The 20,561-nt window shown below is 57.9% G+C and overlaps 1 protein-coding gene and 1 long non-coding RNA gene across 21 annotated transcripts in view; one reads left to right on the forward strand and one right to left on the reverse strand.

Moving 5' to 3' along the window:
- BIN1 (bridging integrator 1) overlaps positions 1-20,561 on the reverse strand; it is a 51,953-nt gene that overhangs the window by 21,442 nt on the left and 9,950 nt on the right. For all 20 annotated transcript variants that reach the window (XM_032479191.1, XM_032479190.1, XM_032479189.1 and 17 more), the window contains exon 2: positions 4,301-4,381. In XM_032479191.1, the coding sequence (XP_032335082.1) occupies positions 4,301-4,381 (81 nt within the window). The remainder of the gene's footprint in view (positions 1-4,300; positions 4,382-20,561) is intronic.
- On the forward strand, positions 16,829-18,352 carry LOC116663544. Its single transcript, XR_004319713.1, has 3 exons — positions 16,829-16,964; positions 17,729-17,760; positions 18,224-18,352. It is a non-coding gene; the product is annotated as an uncharacterized LOC116663544 (long non-coding RNA).

Raw genomic sequence — 20,561 nt, forward strand, 5'->3', positions numbered from 1 at the left:
GAGGACAGCATAAAATCCCAGCCACACATAATTCTTACAAGCATCAAAATTTAAGGTGTGCTGATTAAAGATTAAAGGAAGAAAAGAAAAGGCCAAGCCACAAGCCTTCAAACCTCCCTGGCATTCCACCAGGGATCGCCTGTGGGCCCCAGGAGACTGGGGAGTCAGGAGTGGTCCGCCCTGCTCTGGAGGCAGCCTGCCTAGGCTTACCAAGTAAATGTTCTGGTGAGATGAGGACTAAACAAGGCCCTACTGCACAGCACAGGGAATTATATTCAATAGCTTGTAATAACCTGTGATGGAAAAGAATATGAAAAAGAATAGATACCTGTAATTGTATCGCTTTGCTGCACACCAGAAACTAACACATTGTAAATCAACTATACTTGAATTTAAAAGAAAAAATAAGAATATGAAAGCAAGTCTATGTATATTCGTATATGACTGGAAAATTGTGCTGTACATCAGAAATTGACACACATTGTAAACTGACTATAATTCAATAAATAATAAATAAATAAATAAGAAAAGAAAAAATAAGTGTGTTTGTGATGCAATGCTATTTGTACTCATCTGACATCACAGAATCTTCCAGACCCAGCTTCTCTTTCCACCAAGGCTCCATCATCTTGCTTCCCTACCCATTGTCCCCCAGTGTCTTGTACCAGAGGAGGGGTCGCCCTGGGGAAGGTCGGGGGTGCCGCACTCACCCGGGCTTCAGGCTGTACCAGGGCCCCTTGTGCTTCCAAAACAGGGACACACTGTGAGCAGCCACTCTGGGCACAGATGTGCAAGGGGCCGCCCGGAGCCTGGCCTCCCCGCTGCCAACCGCAGCTGGTCCCAGGCCCCGCTCCCTGGTCGGTCCCCAGTGCCTGCCCCGGGGCTCCCAGCCAGCTGCCTCCTGCAGGGTGATGCCCAGGCCGCCAGCACAGAATGTGTGTGTTCCCCTCCGCACTGGCCTCCGGAGGCTCCTGGGCGCTAACACATGCCTGGCAGAGCAGCTGGGGGAAGGGGAAAGTCCTGCAGCTGCTGCCCCTCAGCCTGCTCTCCGGGCTCCAGACTCGGGAGTCTGGAAGGGCACCACAGCCCAGGACCAACACCAGGCGGGGCTCTGCAGGGCGGCTCGGCAGGTACCCCACGTCCCCGCTGTACCTCCCACAAAAGGCTAACCCCCGCCTTCCTGGCATCAGCCGCCACTGGTGGCCTGAAGACCCAGGCCCCCATCTTCCCAGTGAATCTAGGGGGCAGGGAAGTCCCCTTCTGCACAGACTGCCTCTGGCTCCAGCTGCCTCCCGTGGCCCTCTGCAGGCAATGCCAGAGCATCTTCACTCCATAGCCAGGGAGGCCCACTCGGAGCAGAGCCCGGGGTGAGCTCTGGGGGACCAGCAGGAATCAGACCTGCCTCACCTCAGTGACACACAAACAGCCAGAATGAGCCCTGGGGTGCAAGGTCCAGGCGGCCCCAGAAGGAAGAGCTTGGGCCACCTGGCTTCCAAGAAGGCCTGAGCTCGGTCTGGAGTACTCGGGCTGGTGGGGTACAAGTGGGCCCCCCAGGGTTTCTCAGTGCAAGGACTGAGGGCAGCGGTGCCGTGACTAGCATTGAGTGGGCCCAGAGGGGCTGTGCCAACTGGGTCCCTGTGAAAGCAGATGACACAGGGCGACCTACACCCTCTCCTAGGGTGCACCCCCATAGCAAGGGGTGGGAGATTTGCTTCCCGGAAGCCCAAATTTCCTGCCACCCTCGGCCCTGACTGGCACTAGGCCCACTACGCTCAGTGTCCCCAGATGAGGTGGGGCTCCTTACCTTTCCCAGGGGCCCCCAAGCCCTGCAGCTCCTTGAATTCACCCCCTCAAGAATAATGACCTTCAACTTTTCTAAACCCTGACCCCCTCACCCCCAGGCCCCCGTCAGTCCCACACACCAATCAAATCCAGAACTGCCTAGGAGCCTTAAGCCCTAAGGGAGGGTGGCCCTGAGCCTCAAATGAGACCTCAGATTTGCCCACCCCTGCTTTCACCCTTGGCCCCTGAAGAAGCCGACCACCCCACCCACCCTGAAGGCAGACACAGCACCAGGTCAAATGACTGCCCATGTCCACAGCCAGGGAGCCACAAGCAGCCCCCAGCACTGGTTATCTTTAGCCCTGGCCTCACTCCCCTGCCCTTCTGCACGAGGATCAGTGAGCGACTCCCTGCCCAGGGCCAGGGACCCAGAAGGGGTGACTCTGAAAGGCGAGAGGAGGGAGCAACACTTTGGTCACAGCTCTGGGGCCAGCTGCAGGGAACCTCAGCTCCCAGACCTTTCACCAAACAGCCCAGCCCATTCCATCCCCTCACCCCGGGGCTGCAGCTCAGGAGCTGCCCTAACATTTCTCCTCCACTCTGCCATCAAGACCGGGGCTCAGCTCCAAGAGAGGGGACCCGAGAGGGGACAGATCTGGATTTAAATCCCCAAGCCCCCACCCCCAAGCAGCTACGTGGCCTGGGAACCTCTCTGAGCCTCAGGTCCCTCCTCCATCACATGAAGAGAATATTAGCACCCACCTCAAGGCTGGGAGGCTCCTGTCTATAAAACATAGGGCACTGCCAGCCCCGCAGTAGGGACTCAAGTAACGGCAATTCTCTAAAAGGGTTTCAAAGCAGCTGGCAACACGGGGAGGCCAGCTGAGTAAGGGGCAGGCCTGGGCCTTCCGGGGGACAGAATCAGGAGGGAGGGCTTCAGAGTTTTTGTTCAAGCCTCCACTGCGCAGGTGAGAAAACTGAGGCAACAGGGCAAGGGCTCACCCGAGCCACACAGACAGTAGATGTCTCTGTGATGGGCCTTGAAACACCTCCCCTCACTGACCTGGGGGACAAGCAGCCATGGAGGCTCCCATCCCTGCTCTGGGGAGCTTCTCTGGAAGGCAGGGTGGACTTGGCCCTGGAGCCACTCCCAGCATGCTCCCTGGCCCTCTCCCAGCATGCTCCTTGCCAGCCCTCTCCCAGCATGCCCCCCTCGCCCCTCTCCCAGCATGCTCCCTGCACCCTCTTCTCCCAGCACGCTCCTTGCCAGCCCTCCACTAGCATTCTCCACCTCAGCCCTCTCCCAGCATGCCCCCCTCGCCCCTCTCCCAGCATGCTCCCCACACCCTCTTCTCCCAGCATGCTCCTTGGCTCTCTCCCAGCATGCTCCCTGCCCCTGGCCAGTGAGCTGAGTTCTCCAAAGGAGGCCCCTTCACCCCAGGATTCCATTCCACCTGCGGAGACATTGGGGGCACCCTTAGTGCTTTCTGAGGCTTCAGATGTGGACAAGGAGCAGGAAGAGGCCTGGTCCCTCCGGCCCCCAGTCTGGGCCCACCTGGCCCCTTTCCTGACCTCACTCTCCATGCACACTCCCCTCCGCCTGCCCTCACTGGGGCTGGTCTGCAGAAGCCGTGGCCCAGCTCTCTCTCCCTGCCTCCTTGGCCCTCCTCAGAGAGGGGAAATCACCAGGGTCATTTCACTCTCCCTTCTACTGTCCTCAGACTCAGCTGCCATAGTAGCTTGTTCTAGACTTAGCAGATCTGAGGGGGAAGGTCTCAGGTACAACCCTGATGAGATATTTAGAGCCCTTTGGTCAGGAAGCCCTCCCTTGAACCTAACCACCGCCCCAAGGCTGACAACATAATCAAGGCCCTTCTGCTACCACCCCGGCCCATAAAAGGAATAGGGGGCAAGGAGGCCCTTCAAGTCCCTTGCAGTCTTCGGAACCAGACGAGTATGGGTTTGAATCCTGTCCCAAAGCTGGATGCCCTTGGGCAAAGTACACAACTTTCTATAAGCCTCAATAGCTGCCCCTCTACAAAAGGGAGCAATAATACCAGCTGCCTTACAGAGGGGTTGAGAGGCACCCACAAGCCTTCCATAAATGGCCCGGCCTGGAGCCCACCACTCAGCAGGTGCCCAAACCAAATCCAGTCCACTCTGCTCCCATATTAAACCCCGCAGACACACTCTCTTCATGAGAAGCTTCTAAGGTTCCCTCTTGTCTGGACCTTCAAAGTTTTCCAGAGTCTGGCCACAATCTACTGCCTGCTCCTGCACACCTGATGTCTGACCGAGGACCTCAAGTACACCCCTGCCCCTCCCTCCTCTTTCCCATGGTTCACATACAGCACCAGTGCTCCCTCCTCCAAGAAGTCTTCCATGACCTCACCAGCCCACTCAAATCCTCCTCATGCTCCCCTACTCCACAGCTTCAGCTCTTGACATTCTCCACCTGGCAGCCACAGTTCCACTGTCACATGCTCTCTAAGGCTGGCAGCCACCCCCCGACACTCACCAGCTGCTTGTTGAAATTCTGGACACACTGTTCAAACTGCTCATCCTTTGTCTCATCCGCCTTCCCCAGTTTCTGGAGGACCTGCCGAGGCAGAGGGAGAAGGGAGGAGTGTTACCCTGAGGAGAGTGGCAAAAACCACGAATGTCCTGTCACCAATCCCACGGAACCCTCCCCACCCCAGCCAAGGTCTGAGAGGCCCACAGCCAATGCCACGCAGCCCAGGGCACTGGGCACGTTGGGAGGCCTTGTGGCGCTGTGATCCCCAAGGGCAGGACTGGGTCCACCGATTCTTGAGACCTCTCCACCCTCTACACAGGGCTCACCCATCAGCCAGGAGGAGGAGCTTAGGACAGGCTTGTAGTCATCGAAACCAGGAGGAGGAGGGCTTCACCAACAGTGTGAAGGAAGGGGCACCCCCTCCCAGCTGATCTCACTCCGCACCCCTGGGTGCCCCACCCCTACCCTGGTGGCTGAAAAGTGAGCTGAGCAGCAGAGAGGCCAGGAGGGGCAGCTCCCCTCCAGACATGACTCCACCTCCCTCCTGGGCCCAAGGCTCACAAACGCCAGAGGGAAAGGCGGGGGGGTGGGGGAACCACCCCAAGACCAAGAGGGCAGGGAGGGCTGGAGGGAGGGTAGGGGGGCCTCTGGCCGGCACTAGGAGTCCTCTCCCAATCTGATCCACTCCAGGCCACATCCAGACTCCCTCCCACCCCGGCACCCACACTGACACACACACACACACACACACACACACACACACACACACACGGTCTCACGGGCTCATGGGCTCAAGGCCACATGCTCTACTCCCAAAATCTCAGAGGCAGACTGTCCCCTCTGGTGAGTCACAGCTGTCCCTTCTCTGCTGTCTCACAGCAGAGGACGTGGAGGGCGGAGGAGGGGAGATGGGTGGGTAAAGGCAGAGAGAGAAAGTGAAAGAGAGAGAGACCCAAGGCCAGGAGAGAGGGAAAGACCTAGAAAACACAGGAACTGAACCAGGAGCCTGAGAGGCGCCTGACCAGAGGGCTGGCCCACCAGGTCCTCCCAGATTCCCCTCTCTCAGCTCTTGCTCCCTCCAATCCTGGAGAGAAAGTTGGGGAGCAGGAGAGAGTTGAGGGCAACAAGAAGAGAGCAAAGAAAGAGAAAGATAAGAGATGGGGCTACAGTGAGGCTGAGAGGGAGTGAGCTTTGCAGGGAGAGAGGGAGGCAAAGGCCCCCTCCACAGGCCTGGACAGGCACCTCCACCGGAAGCAGAAAGGGCAACACTGAGGCTATGGCCAAAACCCAACAAGAGTGAGAAAGCGGGTGGTAGTGGATGGGGGTGGCAGGTGGAGACGGAAGAAAAGTGGGCCCCGGGCAGGGCTGAGACGAGGATGGGCCCAACAGGCACAAGGAGCCTGTGAGCCAGCCCAGCAGCTGTCCGGGGCCAGAAGGTCCCCTCAGCCGTGTCCTCCCTTCAAAGACCCTGAAGTGGGCCACCCTGCATGGAATGCCAGGCCAGGGTCCTGGACCCAGGGATGCCCATTCCCAGAGCAGAGCCCAGATACTTCCTACCCTGACTGGTCCTAGGATGCCCTGTGCTGCCCTTCTGCTCTGTCCCCAGCTGCACAGGAACCACAGTGAGGCCAGTCAGCCCTCAGACCCCCTCTCTCTCTTCATGTAATGCATTTGGCCAGCTCTTGCCAAGCACATGCTCAGGGTGCTTAGGGCATCTCTGCTGGGACAGCAGATCCATCAGACACAGGTCCAGTCCCAAGACACGGAATCCACGAGACTGTGGGAGCCCAGGTTGGAAATCCTATCCAGCTTGGGCAATCAGGGAAGGCTTCCTGGGGGAAGTGGCAGCTCAAACTGAGGGGAAATCTTGCTGCAAAGGAGAGACCGAAGAGATGAGGTCCATGACCAGGGAATTTCGAATTACTCGAGGTGACTAGAAGTCACAGAGGATGGAGAGGAAAGGTGAGAGTGGCAGGGGGTTGGGAGGAGATTGGGGGGCGGCCGCCAACAACTTTGTGCTATGACAGTCAAGACACTGTCCATTGGGCAAGTGCAGCTGGATGCCAAGCGCTGACACTGAGCTGAGAGGAGAAAAGCAAAACTAGACAAGGACAAGCAAGAAAAGGGCATGTCCCTCAATCCATAGGCTCCCCTACTCCCCTTGGCAATCAGGTCTGGTGGGAAACAGGGTGGAGCCGTGGAGGTGCCTGGTCCGCTCGGCACTGAGCACAGGCAGTTGACTTACCCTCGCCAACACCCGCCCCACAGCCCCACCATGTCCAAAGACAGAAACGGACCACCAAGGGTGAGAAAGAACTTCCGGAAGTCAGCAGGGGCCACCAGAGTGAACCAGAGGGTCCCAGGAAGCAGGGTCAGGGCCTGGGTGGCCCCCTGCCTCTCCTCCCCAAGGAGATGCACCCAATCAGAGAGTCCCCAGTCCCCGCCCTACCATCAAGGCTCCCGAGGCTTCCAAGGCCCCAGATGTCCACACAGATATGCACGCCTGGCCCCCATCCTCAGAGAGAGCTGTGTGGTCCACCCAGATATCTGAAGCCTCCAGGGAGGTCTTCAGGCCTTGAGAAGGAGGCCAGCCATGGTGAGACTACACCAGCAGCAGCAGTGAGGAGGTCCTTGAGGAAAGGGACTCTTACTGTCTCTCTGAGCCTCAAGCGCCTTGTTGGAAAATAAAGAGAACATTAGCGCCCTCCTTAAGGCTCATGTCGTAAAGCTCATCTCTGTGCCTGGCCCATAGTGGGTACCTGAGTACTGGCGATCCCCTAAGAGGCTTTCCGAGCAGCCTTCAAACAGCTGGACGCCGAGCCCCACACTGACCCACCCTCTCAGTCCAGACTGATGGTAGCCCAAGATGCTAGACACTCTGTACGTGAATGCATGTGCACATCGCAAACTCCTATTCATCCTTCAAAACTTTTCTTAGCAACACCTCCTCTGCAAAGTTGCCCCTCCCTTCCCCCTCCTCCACCTCACTCTGTACCACTTAGGACCTGGGACCAGCTCCCCTCATTGCAGGAGTGTCTGCCTCTGACCCTGCCCAATCCTGGGCAGCCTGAGGACAACGTCTAGCCCTCTCTGTGACCCCAGCTCCCTAACGGGGCTTGGCACAGGGGAGACAGACAATGTGCTCTCATCAGAGCTGTGAACTTCGAAGGCAGAGTCATGACCTTGAACAAAACAGCCCATCACTCAGCCTCAGTCTCCTGTTGTGTAAAATGGGAGGATCGCGTATGTAAAGTACTCAGCCTGACACACAGACGTCCCAGAGCAGTGAACCCACGATGAAGGAGCGGGGACACCATCCAAGAAGCCTTATGAGGGCCACTGTGTCTGCCCTCACCACATCCTCAACTCAGCCAGATAGGAGAAGGGCTGAAATGCCTCAGAAGGAGCAATCCAGGGCAGAAAGAGGAGGGGGCTGGGGGCAGAATGAACGTCCTTCCGACATCCACCAGCCAGCCTCTCTGGGCCTGGGCTGTGACGGGCCGGCAGCCCCTCCCTGGGTGGGGCGGGAGGCCCACCAGGACATGACTGAGCGCCTCTAAGGCAAGAGCTTCCTGTGGCCCGAGTGCTGCAGGGCAGGAAGGGGCCCTGCCTGCCCCAGCCCCTCTCACAGCCAAGAGCATCGACCCTCCCAGCTGCTCCAGGGCATCTGGCCAAGCCCTCTCCTCCCAGCTGGCCAACCGCCCCAGGAGACAGACAAGCCCACGGGGCCCACACGCCTCCCCACACACGGCCACCAAACCCAGAGGGACAGAAAGGCCCCCCAGGGCCAGTCCCATTGGAACGAGGAGCCACCCCCAAGCACAGCACTTTACAGACACCCCTCACCCCTCCTCACAGCAGGTGTCTTCACCTCCAGGTGACAGGTGGCAAGTGAATCAGGACACACAGCCTAAGACTCACAGGAGCCAGCACAGGGCTGCTTCCAAGCTCCACAATTGGAGGAGGGGCACCCGGTCGACCTGGCCCCCTCCCAGCCACCCCAGCATGGCCAGCACAGGGCAGAGGACAAGTGTGCTGGCACCCACCACCCCTGACCCTGGAGGCCCCGCTGGGAATGCTAAGCCCTGAATTCCAGGCAACCCTCTTCCAGAGGCTCTGACCCCCCAACCCCCAGAGAGTGGCCGAGGCCCCACATTGTTGGGGACACCGGCCCACATCTGAACTGCATGGCACAGGGCAGGAAGAACGCTTCAGAGAGCTCTCCTAGAGAGCAGCTGTCCACCCCTCACCCAGAGCACCCCCAGCACCCCAGCCCTCACACTCGCACACACAAGAAGGCCTCGTCCCGCTCCCCCAGGCACCCACCACCCAGTTGCTGAGACTCCAGCGGGCCTTCACCTTCCTCATTGTCTCCCAGAACCTCCTTGGCTACAGCCTGTGTCGAGGCTGGTCCCACAGTGAGCTGAGCTGGGGCGGCAGGCGTCACCAGCACACTTCCTCCTCTCGGCAGAGCCTGAGGTCCGGGGACCGCAGCGGCAGGATGCTCGTCCTGCCACAGGGGCTCCCTGGTAGGCAGGGGGGATGCAGACAGAGAGATTCACGGGCAGGATTTCCCACGGATCCCCCAGCACATACAGCCGGGACTGTTTTGAGGGGGACACCCCAAAAGGTGAAAATGAGGAGGAGGACTCCAGAATGGAGCCAAAGGCCACTGAGAGGCTGGGGCTGCGCCCTCCCCAGGTACACATGCTCACAGCCTCAGGGGGTTTCTGGTCCCTTCCCTGACACCCCAGGGGGCTCCCCGAGTGTCCCCCGCCACCTGCTCCATCCCCTTCTACACACCTGGAGGTCCCAGGCAGGAGAGCTGGGCAGACAGCCAGCCTCAAGGTCCTCCCACCCTGATGCTGCCCAGGCCCCAGGCCCCTGGCCCCCTGGGGTGGATGCCAACCACAGAGTGGCCCGAGCCTGTCCCCACCTTCCTCCCAACCCTCCAGTAACCCAAGAGCCTTGTGGGCAGGCCTCAGCAGAGCAGGGGCGGAAGAGAGAGAGGTGAGCCCCTAGGCCCACCAGGCGCTGCCTCTGCACCTGCCCACTTCCAGTCTGAAGCCTAAACCGCACAGCCGGTTGAAAGCACAGTACAGCAGAGGGGAGGGTACAGCTCAGTGGTAGAGCGTGTGCTTAGCACGTACCGGTCCTGGGTTCAATCCTCAGTCGGGCCATTAAATAAATAAATAAACCTAATTACCTCCCCCACCAAAAAATAATTTTTAAAAAATGTACAACAGACTGCCATCTACCCTTCCCCCAAGTCACCCACTGTCACACGAGGCCACCTCTGCTTTATCTCTTTCTTTCTATTTACACAGTTGGTTTGTACATTAGCTGGACAATTGGAAACAGGCTGCGGACATCGTGACCCTTTACCCCAAATCCTTCACTCCTGACTTCTGCAGGTTCCCTAAGAATGTTCTCCTACATCTGCTTAGCACCGAGCACACCCGATGTGTTGACTCTTTACTTATTACTCTCCTCCAGTACGCGGTCCCTATTCAAACACCCGTCGTGGGCCCCCACATCTCCCTTATGCCTGGGTTACTTGTTTGTTTTTCTGATCTGGGATCCAAACACAGCTCACACAGGGCTTCTGTCACGTCTTTTATCTCCTTTAGTCTAGAATATTCCCTCTGCACACCTGTACGGATTTTTTTCTCTTTCGTGATACTGACATTTTTAAAGAGGACAAACCAGTCCTTCCTGCAGGTCCATCTGCTGGTTTCCATGAGACGGAGCTCAGGTTCAGCATTGTTTTGGCAAGCATCCTGCAGAGGCAGTGTGTCCCTCCAGCAGAATCCCATCAGGACGTCCCCTGTTGGCCGTGCTGAGCTTGCGTGCCCGCTGCTCAGGCAGGGTTTACCAGACCTCTGCTGCAAAGGTGACTTCGCTCATGAGCATCAGTTAGGGGTACCCTAGTGAGGCGCGACACAGCATCACTCTGTGAATGTCCACAGGCTGATAACTTTTCACCCCATGCCTACATTTACAACCGTTGAATACTTGGCTACTCAAAGTGGTTCAATGGAGCCTGGTAGAAAGTTTCAGGCCCCTCCCGAGAACTGCCGGATTTACCTGTGCATTTAAACAACTCCCTTGTGCTCCAGATGCACATTAAAGCCTGAGAAGCTCTGCACCCCTGGTCTTTGCCTGAGCCAACTGTTAGGGCCTCCATCACCCACTCTACACCACTTGGTGTTCTGAAAGAAGACTTTCCCTTGGCCATGCCTTATGGGGATACCACTATGGACTCCTGCTTCCGTTTTGCATTCAGCGTGTTATAATCTACCTCCATCATTATTTCTTTTGATGCTCAAACTGTCCTAATTTGGCCAGCGGGAGCCTGTGGACACGTCTCCATTGGTCTTTGAGCACTTCCTTGCGTTCTGACACTACGGGATGCCCAAGGCTCACCCAGGCTCAGTGTGTGCTGCCCGGCCCCAGAATCAGCCCTTTCTCCAAGAAGCCAAGCTCCCCTTTGTGGGGAGGGGGTGCTCACTGCTCCTGGGTGTCATTGATTCTAGGTCCTTCTTTTTATCTTATGCCTTGAGCTACATTCTCTCACCCCCACTTTAGGGATAAGAAAAGTCAGGAATTGGCCACGGGGCTAAGAGGGAGCAGAGCCAAGACTCAGTGGCTTTGTGGTACCCAGGCAAGTGTGGCTCAGATCTGCCATGGCAAAGTGAGCTGGACTCAAGGCCACAGCAGCTGCCCTTTGGGTCCATCACTGTGTCCCGGCCAAGGCCACGTGCCCAGTGACTGAGCACTGGGGATGCAGAGACAGCTCTGGCCCAGGGACTGCCCTGCTGGCCTGGTGGAACCCTCCTTGGCACTGAGCTGCAATGTGAGCCCCAGGGCATGGTACCTCGACTTTATGAGGGAGGAGACAAAAGCACTGAAGGGACAGTGGACTGGCCAGGACTGGACCCCAGGTTCCTGACCCGTGAGTCCCTTCTATTGGGTGCAACTCTGGCGAGGGAGGTGGGTGGCTCTGCCCCCAGGCTGGTTGGTCACTGCAGGAGGGGACAGTTTCAGTTGCCGCCCAGCCCACAGAAACTCTGCCTCTCCCTCCAGGGCCCCGTGCGCTCACTCCCACAAACGTGTCCATCACCTCCAGGGCAGCGGCGCTCACGCCCAAGGCTGGTGATCTGCAAGAATGAGGGGCCTGGCCTTCCTGGGCTGTGGCTGGCAGGGGCAAGGAGCAGCTCAGGCTGCTGCCTGGGAGAGGCACCCTGGGCCCAGAAAGCAAGTCCAGAACAAATGGCCAGAGGCCCATGCCAATAAATCTCCTGGTGCCGAGCTGCAGTGCCGGGCTGGCTGCACATCAGGTTTGGCCTTACTGCTTCCCAGCAGGGTGAAGACTTTTTAAGAAAGATTAATGTTGAAACCCTGGCCCTGGGCAAGAGCCAGGAGCAGCACGGAACCCCCAGGGGTCCAGAACACCCCGTAACTCGGGCCCCCACGCAGCACCCATCTGCAGTCTCGCGTGTCCATGTGCTGGTGTCAACCACGTGTCTGCACACACACATAGGCACACACACATGCACACGACAAGGCTCCTGTCCACAGCCCTTCAGTCATTTCCAGGCACAGCAGGAAGGTGGCAGGAACCACGAGGAGGCCACAGAGCCAGGACAAGAAGCAGAGCAGAGGCCAGGAGACAGTGCAGTAAGAACCTAGAATGCAGAGAGAGCTGGAGAGAAAACCAGAGGGGAACTGACAGTCTCCCAGGGTGGCCAGAGGGGCTCCAGGTCAGGGAGGGCAAGCTCTGGGCAGATAGGTGTCGAGGAGGAGAGGGGACCTCCCTCTCCCCAACACAACACACATGCAGGGCTGCCCCCAAGAGATGGGCCTGCACCCATGGCCTCAGTCCTCTCCCCTGGTTCCTCAGCACCCCCCTCCTCACTCAGGATCTGTTTCCCAGAGGCTGGCTGGGAGGTGGTGGCCAGAGGGGCTGCCACCTTGCCCTCCTCTCAGGGGAAGTGCTGTGAGCTCAGCTCCTGCCCCAGAGGGGTCCCTTCACCCTCAGATTTCCGCTCTCAGCCACACTCCAGTCCAGCCAGTGAAGCTCCTCGCAGATTCCCGCTGAGACCAGGGCATCGGCTGCTTGGCTCCTTTGAAGCTCCACAAAGATCCCCTTGCGGGGCATGACCCCAGGGAAGCCCAGTCCAAGGACCCACCAGGGGGGGCCACCATCCTTGACATCCCCTTAAAAGTGGGTTCTTAACACCAGGACATCCCAAGGGATGACCAGTTGGTCCCGTTACCTAGCTGAAGAAACAGGCCCAGAGAGGTCACTCTCCTAACGAGTGACAGAGCCAGGACCCCAAACCTGATGGGTTTCAAAGCCCAAACCCAACTTGCGACTCTTCAACGAGGGTACACAGACAGCCTGGGTGTAACAGGCAGGGTGTCTGTTTACTACAACTCCATCTTGCTGCGTTCCAAAGATTTAACTGGTAAAGAAACCACTTTTGCAACATAACCAAGAGAGACAGATTGAGTATTCGAATGCAAAGTCTGCAAAGATTTTTTTACAATCAAATGCAAAACTGAAAAGCATTTCCAGGTTCCCACTGGCCAACTGAGGCCAGGCTGCACCGTCCCCTCCACCCCCATCCCCGAAGCTCGGTGATCTATTTTTTTTCACAAGTCTTCATGTTCCAGAAGGTCACTGTCCCCTGACACCAGTCCACAGAGACTCATCATCCTTTTCCATGGGCCCCTGGTAAGAACGGTTGACTGATTGGGGAAGCCAACTGCCCTTTCTCGGGAGACTGTCACTCTAAAATTACCTTCTTCCTCTTTTAGTGATTTTCCCTTTTCTTCTGAAATACTGGCGAGAGTAAAAAGTGATGTTTGGTTTGCTTTTATTCCATCCTTCACTGGTGCATAAAAACTTGGCTGCCACCTATCTCAGCCCCATAACAATGCCTTCAAATATGAAACCAAAGTGCAGACACCCCACCTGCCTCCCAGCAGGGCCCTTTACTGGGCTAGCCCAACCCCTGGGAAAGGTAGGGGCTGGGGTCTCCTCCACACCCATCACTAGGTGGAAGGGAAGGGCTCTGAGCCCAGGTAAAGAGTTTCCAGTGGACTCCAGCCAGGAAGCCCTTCCCCCACCCCCTTCTCCCCTCCCCTCCCAGGAAGCCTGAAAATCCAGCCTCAGCAGATAAGTCAGTGGCCAGCAGCCAGAGTGGGGCCACCCAGACCCCACAGGAAACTAGGGTGTGCTGAGGGCAGCAGAACAGCCCAGAATGGAGCACAGGGGAGCAGGGGTTACGGTCAGGATGGGGAAGGGGCTAGGGAGCTGGGAGGGGCTGGGCTGGCGGAATGAGACAGGCAGCCACCAAACAGAGGCGGTCCTGAATCCAACGGCGTCCCAGAGTCTTACAGGTGTTCTCTGAATCCTGTGCTGAGAGGGAGGTGTTCCACAGACGAGGAAACCTGAGGCTCAACGCCCCAGGTGTCAGGGCTCCATCAGCAAGAGCTAGAATCTGAATGTGGTCATCCATTCTCAAGCCAGTGGCTCTAACAGAGCCCCTTCCACGTGGGAGGGCGTGGGAGGTCAGCCAAGAGGAGGTGCCCAGGAACCCAAGGAGTACAGGGGGGCCTGGGCTTGGTGGTGACTGGCTCCCCACTCCTCAGGGAACCACCCATCAGGCTGAGCCCATTTCTAGACATCATCAGAACCAGAACCAGGCCTCCTTGTCAGTAAGAGGGCTTCTGGAAGGGCCAGGACCACCCAGACGGAGCTGGCCACCCACTTCCACAATCAAATGGAAGAAAGGAACTTTTCGCCAACTTCTAGAGGTGGACCCCAGCTGCTCCCTCTGCAGGGACCCTCACTTGATTTTCCCCTCACTGCCAGGATCCCACGTTCCTACCACAGGGAGGAGTCCCCACCCCTGGACTCTGGGACACGCTCTCCCAGCCTGCCTGGCTCTATTCTATAGGAAGCAGGAGGGGCTGGTGCACACAGCGGGAGGCATGTCCAGTGGTGATGGAGGTCTCTGATCAAAAACACAGCAGAGCATGGAGAGGGTGGGGCTCAGAGAAGTGAGCTCTGAGACCTGATGAAGGAGGGAGAGCACACCAGGTAGCAGGCACAGCAAGTGCAAAGGCCCTGAGGTTGGCAGAGCAAGGCTGGAGTGTGGAGAGAGGGCAACAGGGCAGGCAGTAGGAGGAAGATGCCCAGAAACACAGGTACTGAGCCCTTGGCATGACTCGTCAGTCAATCCCCTCTGCAACCTCACGAAGGAACTACTGTCATCATCCCCATTGTGCAGATAAGGAAACTGAGGCACTGCCTTAAAAAAGCCCCAGGGTCACACGGGCTGCCGGCAGGGTGACTAGGATCCCAACCCCAAGCCTGGCTCCAGAGGCTATGTGCTCTAACCACTGCACAAAACTTCCTTGGCAGCCAGGACCAGGTCACAGGGCCTTGGTTGGAGGCCCCAGGAAAACTCTGGCTTTGAAACTCCAGCATGAACCAGGAAGCCCAGGCTGCTGCGTGGGGACAGGATGCAGAGCAGGTTGGAGCAGGGAGCCCGTTTTCAAGGTGACCACAATGACTCAGGTAGGGGAAATGACAGTATAGGGCAAGCAAAGGCGATGGGGAGGAAGTGGTCAAATGTGGGCAGGGAAGTGAGGGGGACGCCAGGTTTGAGTAACAAGAGGGAAGGAGACTTAATACCCTGAGAGGGGGATACATGGGGGTCACAGTGAGTTTGAGGTGGCCAGAGATGCTGGGGAGGGAGCTGGAGATACAACAGCCAGGAGCCCCAGGGCAGCCAGGACAGACTCTGCCATCGGGCTCCTGCCCCCTCAGTGTCTCCCACCCCGGCCACCTGCTCAGGGCAGTGACCAGCTTGGTGTCTGGTCTGGACAGCTGCTAAGAGAAAAGAAGGGGAGGAGGGAAGAGGCACTTTTGGCTCGGGACCCCTTCTGCTGGGGAGGCCTCGGGGCAGGAGGCATGGGGAACAGCCCAGGCTGTGCAGCCCGGGGCAGGGAACTTAACCTTTTGGGCCCTGAGCCCCATCAGTGAACCAGAGCCAGACCTCTCCCTCCAGGGGGTGCAAGGATGCAGGGAGGCTGTGTCAGGAAGAGTGCTGGCTGGTTCCCCCCAACCCCCGTCCCCGTCCCCTTCCTCCCGTGCTGTCTTAGGTTCCTACTAGCCAAGCCAGAAAGCTCTAGCAGCCTCTCCCACCTGGTCCCCTGCATGCCTCCAGGCCCAGCCCCCAGCTCCCAGCCCCAGCCCCCACATGCCTTTCCCCTGCCTGGTGCCTGCCGCCCAGCGCACCTGCTCCCTGTGACTCACGCCGGCTTAAGCTTACATTCCTCGTGGACAGCAGACAGCAACCCACCCCACCTTCCACTCCCCGCCCCACCCCACCCCCAGCAGCCTCCTCCCCCACGGCTCTGCAGGGACCTGGCAAGCCCAACCACCACCACCCTGCCCCTTGGGTAAAAGGATAAACTGGGAAAGGCCCCCTGGGGTCCAAACAGCAGCTGAAAGCACTGGCCTCTTAGGACCAGCAGCACCCGCCCCAAGCAGCCCTGATGGGCCTTGATGTGTGACATCCCAGCACGGAGCCCGGGACGCAGCCCACTCCCCAGAGAGGTCAAGGAGGGCTCCCAGCCAGGGCACTTGGGATGGGAGGGACACAAGGCCACCCGCTGCTGGCCACTAGAGTTGCTGGGTGGGGCCTGTGGAGGACAGGCACGGCCCCACCCTTGGCCCAGCCCTCCTCGCCACCTGTTCAGAAATGTCAGCACCGCCACCCCCAGAGCCGCAGCCCGCCCACCTGTCCCCTCCATGCAAGTGTGGGTGCTATTCTCAGCCCCAGGCTCCAGGATGCCAGCCACCAACAGAAGGGTGGAATCTGCCCCTCCAGCCCAGCCACCTCCCACCAGCCCCTCATCAGCTGTCTCCTGGGCTCAGTGGAGGAACAGCCCATGTGGTGGGGCCGCAAAGTCTGAGCTCAGCCCACAGCTCAGCAGAGCACAGAGCCCAAGCAGGGGAGGTGAAGTTCCGACCCCACCCACCCTCTGGGGCCAAGCAAAGGTCTGACCCCAGCTGGACCACCGACAACCCCACAATCTTCATCAGGAAACCCGCTTCCCTACTGATGCCAGGCCATGCTGGTCCTTCACATCACCTGCTCCAGGCAGCCTTCCCTGACTACCCCCACTCCAGGCACAGGGACTCAGTTGTCCCTCAGAATGCCCTCAGCCCTTTGTATGTCTGTTCCTGCCTGCGAAGCTCGACCTAAACATGCAACCAGGCTATTCCTTCATTTCACCACTCAGAATCCTCCACACCCACATCTGTGAATCTGAAACTGTTAAACAGCACCTGAAGGACATAAGACCCGTGGTATTTTTTCCAAACGCATTATTTCTATTACTTGGGTTATCGTTGTTATTTTTGTCATTCAAAGGAGTCGATGCCCAGAGTCAGCTTTAAATAGCTCCACCCAATCCTGCCAACCAGAGCACAGACACACGAGACAGCGGTGGGGAGGGCCGCCCCCTAGCCCTGTGGCCAGTCCCAGGCCCTCGGCTGCAGGGGAGCTGTCCCACCTCAGCCCTGGACAGATGCCGAGTTTCCAGTACCTGTGAGGACACCCCACTTTGCAGATGGAGAATCAAGGTGGGGCAGGGTCGGGGTGGGGGACTCACTGGTTCAGGGACCCATAGCAGAACCAGGTGGTCCTGCCTCCAGCCCAGGACTAGTTCCACTGCTTTCCACTCAAGTGGAGGCTGGAGGAGGGCTGGGATGGGACCAGAAGGGAAGGTAATCGGATCAAGGATGGAGATGGGGACGAGGGAAACAAAAGGGGACCAAGAACAGAACAGACAGGGGAGGCAGGGGGTGCCCCAGCCCCCAGCAGATGCAACGACTGCTCAGGGGACAAGAGGGGCTTTTCCAGGCTCCCACCTGCCAATTCTGCACCCCGCTATTCTTGTGCTGGGACAGGGTGGGAGGGAAGTGGGTACAGAAATAGGGTGGGTGAGGAGGGGCCAGAGGGGAAGGCACTGTTCCTCCCACCTAGCAGATGCAGGGGCCTCCAGAGGCCTGGGCAGGTCACTGCCCTCCAGGTCCTGGCGTCCTGCCTCCACAATCAAAGTGGGGCAGAGAGGACCAGGTGAGCGCGAAAGGTCCCCTTCATCCCTGACTTCTCAGGGCTGGGGCAGAGTGTAGGCCCTGGGGCCAGTATCCCCGTCTAAGGAGGTCTCCAGGATCTGGCCTGCATCCCTCAGCAAGAAGAGTGGAGGCAGTGCAGACAGGACTGAGTGGCCGAGACCCACACACACACTCAAAAGAGAGGGCGCTGGGCCCCAGAAATCACAGTAAAACCAGTTCACCCCTCACTGCAGAGGGTCTCATGTCTTCCCGTTCCTTTTCTCCCCCAGGGCCCTCTTTCCAGGAGAGATGCAGTTCAATGGTAAGGAGAGTTTGGGCAGCCAGACAGAGTCACCAATGTCCTTTAAAAAAGACAAAATGAGGGGGAAGGGTATAGCTCAGTGGTAGAACATGTGCTTGCATGCATAGGGTCCAGGGTTCGATCCCCAGTACCTCCATTAAAAAAATAATAAAATTAAATTAATAAACCAAATTACTTCCCCCCCTTAAAAAAATACAAAATCATGGGAAACAGCCAAAGGAGGAGAGTAGAAAGGCACAGCTCAGGACATGCTTGGGGACGGACACCCAGCCCGAGACCCTGGGAGGTCGGCCCCCAGCCAGCATGTGCTCTGGACACTTCTGGAGCATCTAAAAACTGGAAGGGACTCCTGCTGCCTACAGAGAGAGGGCACCAGGGTGGGAGGGCTGAATGTGGTGGGAAGTAGAGGGGTCTATGCCAGGCCCTCTCTGGGCCAACCCCTCCCCTTCCTTCCTCCCCTGAGGCCCCGCCACCTGGATCCCAAGCTGAGCCTGGACTCGTCTACCGCTGGTGGGCCAAGGTGGGCCTGGACTTAGGCAGAAGGGCCCCACAGGACCCACACAGAGGGCATGGGCCCAGCGGAAGACCCCAGCCCCGCCTAAGGCCTCAGCCCTGTGCCTCCCGTGCACTGACTGCACTCGCCCCGCTCCTCACCACACTGCTCGGAAGAGCAGGATGTGGGGTGGCCTCCCCTGGTCAATCGAGGCACGCAGCAGACACTGTGACCCTGACGGTGTGGCGACTCAAAGCCCGGACGCAGAAATCGGTTCTGTCCCGCTGCTGACCTCGGGCTTCCCACGACCTCGGGCAGCCTCCTGGGGCACACCACCGGGCTCCCACCAGGTCCAACGGACCCAGGGCAGTGTCCACAGGAAGGGCCCAGGACCTGCCTAGGCACACAGACACGGAAACGCCTGGCTTAGTTTATATTTCAGAAAAACAATATTTTCCGTCCTGTCCCAGGTTCCACAAACACACACACTCCATTGTGGATTCTGTTTCTCGGTTTAAATCAAGACTCAACTCATATTCCTGGCGTTAACTCCCTCCCTAAGTCTCCCCTCCCCCGTCCCCTCCGTCACCCGGCAACCCCACCCTCCCTATCTCTGTCTTCAAGCAGGTTGGGAGCTTTCGTGTCAGCGCCCAGGTCTCTCTACCTGGGGCTCCCTGGGAGGTGCAGGGTCAGGTCCGCTCCATTCAAATCCGACCCTGGCACTCTGAAGTCCCTAGATTCCTGCGTGAAGTCAGGTCCTTCCACCTCCTTGGTGGGGTCGTCGGGGATCCCTGGGCCACATGGAAATCTCTGACATGGCTCTGCAGGGTCAGCTTTGTGCCGGCCTGCTGGGGCAACCGAGGGTCCCACCCTCCCCGTCCCCCAATACATACACACACACACACACACACACACACACACACACACACACACACACACACACACCCAAGTATTCACCCACAAAGGCAGCCCACACACACCAATTTTCATTTGAAAACACTTAAGCAGTCATGTTTGCACCACAATAGTCTCCCCCAAGCATCCTGAACTGCCCTCTCCCGGGATTCAGGGATCGGGATTCAGGGATGGGAGTGGCAGCCCCTGGGAAAGGCCAACCTGGGGCCCAGTCTGACACTGAATGGGAGGAAATCACAGCTTCTCCCTGAGCTCAGGGCCCTCATCTGCCAAGTGGAACCATTACCCAGTCTTGCCTACCTCCTAGGTCCCTGAGGGGAACAAATGAGAAACGGCTGGAGAGAGCATTTTCTTGCAAAGTACAAAACGTCATGGAGATGCTCACATGGCCCTCCCCTACAGAATCATTTGGACCTAGCCAGACCCAGCAGAACTCAGCTCTGCCACCGTCACTTCCAAGAGTCCCAGAGGTGACCTGCCCACAGTTAGAGAGGAATCTCGCTTCCCAGTCCCTAGATGGGCACACTGAGGCTCGGTGGCCGAGCCCAGGTTCAACCCCAGGTCTCTCAAGCCTGGGCTCTTTCTGCCACACACCTGACTCCTTGAATGAATGAATGAATGATGAGAGACCCCTCATCTCTGTCCCCAGCTCCCTCCCCTCATTAGGCCCCTCAAACCTGGAACCATCAGTCCTCCCCCCACCCATTCAATCAAGCTCTGGCTGGGATGGGTAGTGGTGGGGGGGCTCTGACTTCCCTCCTAAGGGAGGCAATATCATCCTTCCTAATTGTGCTTGTAGCCTAGACAGGAAAGAAAGAGAAAAAAAGGCACTCAATGCAGTTTAATTTCAAAAATCCTGTATCAGCAAAAACAAACAGCTCACAATACAAAAGCCAGAATGGTCTGCACTTGTGCATTCCCGGGGCTCCTCAAGATGCTCCCTGGATGGGGGGAAGGTATAGCTCAGTGGTAGAGCATGTGCTTAGCAGGCATGAGGTCCTGGGTTCGATCCCCAGTACCTCCATTAAATAGATAGATAGATAGATAGATAGATAGATAGATAGATAGATAGATAGATAGGCAGACAGACAGACAAGACAGACCAGACCTAATTACCCTCTCCCCAAAAAAGATGCTCCAGAGAACAGAACCCATGTGTTCGCTCCCGTATTCACTGCCTCCTGGGCCCACTCCACAAGCCCTGTGTGGAAGCCCCATCCCATTATCAAAAGAAGAAATGGGGATCAGAGAGGGCATGACTTGCCCAGGGCCCCAGAGCAGGTGGGTGGTCTCTGGGGCCAGGCTCCTTTCCTCTCTGTCCAGGTCTGTCTTCCTCCCACACACGCCCCCCTCACCTCCTTCCCTCGTTCAGTGTCACCTCGACCCTTGCCCA

This window comes from Camelus ferus, chromosome 5 (assembly GCF_009834535.1).
Source record: "Camelus ferus isolate YT-003-E chromosome 5, BCGSAC_Cfer_1.0, whole genome shotgun sequence".
NCBI lineage: Eukaryota > Metazoa > Chordata > Mammalia > Artiodactyla > Camelidae > Camelus > Camelus ferus.